We start from the raw sequence: 6191 nt of genomic DNA, 5'->3' as shown, positions 1-6191 counted from the left end.
TAAGTAATGAATTCTTTTCTCATCCCTCCATTCTATTTGTTTGCAAGCATCATTTGTACAAAAACACATATGCACAAAAAAAGGGCTCCCTAGGAGTACCTAGGACACTTTGGGTGCTAACACCTTCCCTCTGTGTAACCAACCCCCTTACCTGTCATCTATGGCATTTTATTAGTTTTGATTTGAAAACCTCATATTCTTAGGTTTTGTTCGTACTTTTCCCTTTTCCCTTGGAAACAATAAAAGTGCGGTAGCGACTCTTGTTTAATTGATGTCTAGCTTATCCATAGCTTGATGATCATGAATTTACCGCTACAGTCATTTGATTCCCAAGTTGATTTCATCTTCTCTAATTGCTTGGTGATAGTGGACTATAATTATCTATTTTTAGCCTCCAATTTTTTCCTCTTTGTCTTCTCCTTTAAAAAATGTTTCTCCAGGTCGAATATCTTATCCGCATATGCCTTCTGTTGTTCCTTTAGCTGACTTATCTCTTGGTTGAGCTTGATCTCATTCTTCTCATAATCGTCAATGGATTCAAATAAACCTTTGGGTCGTTTTTTTCCGACCTATTGTCTTCACCTTGTTCACGTCTTCTCTGACATTCAGATGGTCGTAGAGGAATTTCAATATGTCAAAGTTGTTACCCCAAAATTGAAACTCATTGGACGGTTTGCTTTGGTCGCTTCCACCAGCATCGTGTATCGAAGAGGAAAATTCCCAATTGGCTCTGCAAATCTCATCACCCATCAATGTTTTCATCTTCTTTGGGGAGTTCGGGTGAGAGTCCACTAGAGGCGGGATGGTTGAGACTTGGGGCTCAGAAATGCTTGGGGTTGTTTTACTTGGTGCTACCTTTCTCTTCTTTAATGTACAAATTTCTAAATTGGACAAGTCTGATTTAGACACAGATTGGTCGACTCCTCCTCTCGTTGCCTGGGCTTCCAACATCAACCTTTTTTGCTCTTTCACAGACAAGTCAGTCATTTTTATGCAAAAAGAACAGAAAAAAAGTTAGGAAAATAAAACGAAGTGCAACGAATAATGCAAAATAAAAATAGATGAATATTACCCAAAAAAGGAAGGACTTGTCCCTCGGGTAAAGGAAATAAATCTTGGATCTTCATCATACGAAAGAAATCTAATATGGCTAAAGACTTGATTTCTAGAGTGTTTAACTTATCAAAATCAAACCCAGATACCAGAAGTGGCTTTCTAGTCCAATAGATAGGAAAGCGGTGGGACCCATCTAATTCATTTAATACTTGAGGACATCTCGGTCCACATCTAACTCGGAGAAACCGATCTGTAAATCCTTTATAATTAGTAGTGTAAACTTGAAAAAAATCTTGCCTAGAAGACCACTAATTGTGACCCAACCACCCTTCTCAACACCCTTGATTTTAAAAAAATAAGAAGAGAAAAACAAGCCTATGATGGGCTCTATGTTTATCGCCTCGCAGACTATTTCAAAAGCCTTAATAAACCCCCAGTTGTTAGGGCGGAGTTGGGAAGGGGTAGTATTTAGGGTTCTTAACAGGTCGGGTTCGAAATCGGTAAAAGGTAAATGGATTTTAAAATCCTGTAATACAATGGCATAAAAGTGGAAATACTAATTTTTGAATCCTATAGGACGGACCATACAAACACCTTCCATTGGGATGCATGGTTCTAATACAAAATCATCCCCATTGTCGGTAGAGGAGATGTTCTTCAAAGATCGAAGTTTAACGATCTCTACTTCATCAATGAAGCTATGATCATAGCTCACTAGCTTCGTGCCAAAGGAGTTAGCAATATCCATCAACACTTATAATGATGAACCTGATGAAGAAGATTCGGAATCAATATCCCTAAAAGAGGCATCATTATTATTGTAAAAATCCTTTACAATACAATCAAATTCAGCTTGGCCTAGAGCATCCTTGCATTCTCTCATGCGTAAGTCCCATAGGGTTTTATTTTCTTGGATACTTAGGATTTTTAACACATTTCCATCATCATCGCATTCATGTACAAAGGCCATGTATTAAGAGAACGAAAAATGGATAAAGAGATAAAAGAAAAAGTACTTGAGATTGAAGAACGGTTGGAAGCTAAGAAATTGTCTTGAAAGAGTAATAAGTTACTTCCGTGGAAGATTAGCAAGAAGAGGAAGAGGTAAATTTAATAAAGGAATCCCCATTTTATGACTTTAAAATGTGAGGAGTTTCAAATTTTTGAAGAAAATCAATTCCCCATAAAAGTCATCATTACAGAATAAAGAGAAAATATGGCAAAGATACATCCACGCGTATTCCATAATTTCCTACATCACTAGGTCAGGTCTATAGAACAGACAACAATATGTTAGGTCCGGGTTACACCTCGACCTTAGGATTGACAAAAAATGTTCCAGGCTTCTTTTTGTCCGAACATTTCTCTCTTTCAGATTTCATGCTCGGGGGGCTTATGTACATCCCATAAATTTATGTTGACCGATCGATATGTAATATCAGAATAAGTCGGTGATAAAGTAGGAATGGTTCAGATAGAAACTGAGTATTAGTCAAAGATAGAACACAAATTTGGTTAGGGAATTCAATATATAACCCAACCTAAGAAGGCATCAACTTGCCAGGTTGAGGGTTCTGAAGGGCCAAGGTGGTGAGTCTTACACCATGGGGTATTGAACCCAAATAAGTCGGGATAATGATCGGAGGGCCACCGCCTGGAAACGGTTTCTAAAGATGAAAGGTCATAACGGTCCCATAATGTAAAAGACATTACCAGTCATTAAGAAGTGAAATTGAATAGGTAAAACAACAACATTTTCTAGCCTTTGAAAGCCGAAAGGAAGAGGAAAGGACTTTTCATAATTGATGGAGGCAGGGAATGAGCCTATAAAAGTACATGAAGAAATGAGGGGAGGGACCACATAAAATACATAAACAGACACTTAAACCAATCATTTTGGGCTCTCCATGACGTTTAACGGGGAAGTCAACCTTTTAGTGTTTTTAGCAAGAACGCCCTCCAATTCTATTATTTCCTAGACTCAGTTGAAAGGGGTCTTTCTTGCATGTTAATTTACGCCAAGAAAAATGGCCTAGGTTAGGAATGAGATTAACAATTTTAGGCAATAATATGGGGAATCATTGTTTGACGCGTGAGAGCGTTATAAAGATTTGTTAAGACTATGTCTTTTTCATGGGCTTGAGAAGTCGATGATTATCCATACTATTCACAACATTCTCCTTTACTCCAAAAGGATGACCTTAGATGCGGCTTCTATAAGAGTCATAATTAATAACCCTCAAGATGTAGCCCATAAATTTATACAAGAGATGGCCAAAACCCACCACTAATGGGTAAGTGTGCGACAAGTTATTGTTAAGTCTACCCCCAAGACCGATGGTTTTTATGAGGTTAATATGTTTGACCATATGAATGCTAAGGTGAATGTCCTTTACCAAAAGATTGATAGTTTCAGCATCACACCTTCCACATCTGTTACTCCTACCCTTGTTGCTTCTCTTTCCCCCGCTACTCTCTATTGTGAGATATGTGGAGTTAATGGGCACACTGGTAGAGTTTGCCAAATGATCCTCGTCGGAGGATCACCTCAAGAAAATGCCAACTTTGTGAACAAAAACCAGCAGAATAATCCATACTTAAACACCTATAACCCAGGGTGGCGCGATCACCCTAATTTCTCCTATAGGAACAACAACCTCCAACAAGCTACGGAACCGCGGGGTTTCCAGAAAGCTACACTGATCGAGCCTAAGAAATCCAACCTAGAACTTTCGATGGAAAAATTCGTAATGACGCAAACCCATCAAAATGATGAGTTTAAAAATAAAAACCTCCTCACCAATGAGGCACTTAGGTAGTTGAACACTAAGGTTGAGAATGTTATCACTCATACCAAAATGTTAAAGACTTAAATCTCTCAAGTAGCTTAACAATAAGCGACTTCCTCCATCTCGTCCGGGTCATTTTCGAGGCAACCTGAGAAAAATCCCAAGGGACATTTGATTATTGTGACGACTTGTAGTGGTAAGCAAATAGGTAGTTCTAGTGAGAGATAGATAGAGGTTGAAGAGAGTGTGCCAACACCACCTAAAAAGGAGCTTGTTGAAGAGGTTGAGAAGGAAATACCTTATGTTTCCCCTCCTCCCTACGAACATATTGTTCCTTTCCCACAAAGGCTTGTGAAATCCAAGGTGGAGGCCCAGTTTAAAAAAATCCTAGAACTTCTCAAAAAGATCCACCTTAATGTGCCTTTCGTTGAGGCACTAACTCAAATGCCCTCTTATGCTAAGTTCTTAAAAGAGATTCTTTCCAATACAAGAGAGATAAATAACCATGAAACCGTGGATATGACTCTTGATAGTAGTGATGTGATACAAAACATGGTGATCCCTAAGCTCAAAGATCCAGGAAGTTTTTGTACCATGGACTTTGAGAAAGCACTTTGCAATCTAAGAGCTAGTGTTAGTTTGATGCCTTTGCCTGTGTGTAAGAAGTTGGACATGGGAGAGATGAAGTTGACTAATGTTTCCTTATAACTTACGGATATATCAGTTAAGTTTCCCATAAGTGTGTTAGAGGATGTTCCAGTGAGAGTTGGAGAGTATTATGTGTCATTTTACTTTGTCATAATGGACATTGATGAGGATTTCCAAATCCCGATAATCTTAGGTAGTCTTTTCTTAGCTACGATGGGGTCCCTCATCGATGTCAAGAGAGGAAAGTTGACTTTCGAGGCAGGAGAAGAGAATATTAGAATTATTCGAGCAAAGCCTTTGAAGACCACTTCATTGAGATATTCTTGTTGTTTGGTGGACTTGCTAATTGGTTATGTTCAAGAGAGCGCACAGAAGCCTCCTCCGACCAATAAGTTGGAAGAATGCTTACTTAGTAGCGCTAAAGTTGAGAAGGATGATACCAAATCTTAGGTTTATGGAGGACTTTTGGACGTGAGTCCCGTCCCCACTAACCAAAGCTTTAAAGAGCCTGTTGTGAAAGGTGATAAACCCAAGAACCATAGACCCTGTCTAGGGTTAAAAAAGAGCAAGTCTAAGGAGAAAAATAGTGTGAAAGAGAAAGTTCGTGAAAAACTGGACCAAAAGTATGAGCCTTCGCATTGGAGGATGAAAAGGGAAGAGGAGTGCATGGCATGGATGACTAAAGTTAGTTAGGTCTCGATAATAGCCAGGGGAGACACTAGGGATTCTAGCTTAAAGGAAGCACCCTCTTGAGTTGAGGGCGTAGTGGTCAAGCTAAACGACCTTAAAAAAATCACTTTGTGGGAGGCAACCTACGTTTTTTTATACTAATTTATTTTCTTGTTTATTTTATTTCTTCTACAGTTAATAAAAGCTCACAAAGACGAAGCAAAACGTGTTCGGAAGGATCCCACAAAACCACAAAGAATAAAATCTTCCCATATAAAAACCAAGGGCTTGCTACTAACACTCGTAACAGGTGCTACAGGTCGTAGCATCCCCATCATACAAAACCCTAAAAATCAAGCATTGGGCATGGGAACCAACGCCCTGCTATGGGAGGCCGTAACAGGGCATGCAGACAATGGTTCAAATTTTCTTTTTCTTTAAATTTTGAATTCTTGGAGGCCCCACCCACCTCCATCTCATCCAAGTGTCATCCATAAAACTTTTTTAAAACACACAAATCTGAATTTTATTCCCCATTACTACAAACCATTCTCTCTCCAAATCATATCATCTCCTTCAAATTCTCCCACTTTCTTCCATATTTTCTCTTAAACCTCCATTTTTTCAAATAAAATGCTCCAAACTTTAACCTTCTATCAACCCCAAACCCTAAACCAACTTCACAAAAGCTTCATTATCCATAACCCTAGTCATACTTTCGGGAACGAAAATTCTAAAACTGGTTTTGAAATTTTTTATTTCAACCATCAATGACACCCAAGAGGAGCAATAAGAGAAAACAAGTAGCAAAGTGATCAAGGCCTTAGAAGAGAGGAAACACTCGATCATCCAAACCGCACAACGTTGTCTTTGAGGATGATTCTCAAGCTAAGCGATACTCCACACTTATCAAGCGGAAGATCACTTTGTCAAGGTACCTGTGCGGAAGCACTCTTACTACCCTCGGTCTTAAAGCCAGAGTAGATAGAATGTTCCACTTTATAAGTTTGATTGATTTTATGCAAAGGG

At 38.9% G+C, this 6191-nt stretch overlaps 1 protein-coding gene and 1 non-coding gene across 2 annotated transcripts; one reads left to right on the top strand and one right to left on the bottom strand.

The window, feature by feature from the left end:
- Positions 1-3090: 3090 nt before the first annotated feature.
- LOC127133282 (small nucleolar RNA R71) lies at positions 3091-3197 on the bottom strand. The gene has a single exon (XR_007807269.1). It is a non-coding gene; the product is annotated as a small nucleolar RNA R71 (small nucleolar RNA).
- Positions 3198-3413: 216 nt separating this feature from the next.
- Positions 3414-4943, top strand: LOC127130946 (uncharacterized). Its single transcript, XM_051059896.1, has 3 exons — positions 3414-3803; positions 4074-4503; positions 4570-4943. The coding sequence occupies exons 1-3, from the start codon at positions 3414-3416 to the stop codon at positions 4941-4943; spliced, it is 1194 nt and encodes a 397-aa protein (XP_050915853.1).
- The last annotated feature ends 1248 nt before the right edge of the window (positions 4944-6191 follow it).

Source organism: Lathyrus oleraceus, chromosome 3, assembly GCF_024323335.1.
Source record: "Lathyrus oleraceus cultivar Zhongwan6 chromosome 3, CAAS_Psat_ZW6_1.0, whole genome shotgun sequence".
NCBI lineage: Eukaryota > Viridiplantae > Streptophyta > Magnoliopsida > Fabales > Fabaceae > Lathyrus > Lathyrus oleraceus.
Note: the sequence above shows the minus strand (reverse complement) of the source record. Positions and strands in the feature narration are given on the sequence as shown.

Bases quoted from the DNA above. Each gene is read 5' to 3' on its own strand.
- LOC127130946 (XM_051059896.1), top strand. From the start codon at position 3,414: ATGTTTGACCATATGAATGCTAAGGTGAATGTCCTTTACCAAAAGATT. The intron at 3,804-4,073 runs GTAATGACGCAA...AGTGAGAGATAG, and splicing joins AACTTTCGATGGAAAAATTC to ATAGAGGTTGAAGAGAGTGT. The intron at 4,504-4,569 runs GTAAGAAGTTGG...CGGATATATCAG, and splicing joins TTTGATGCCTTTGCCTGTGT to TTAAGTTTCCCATAAGTGTG.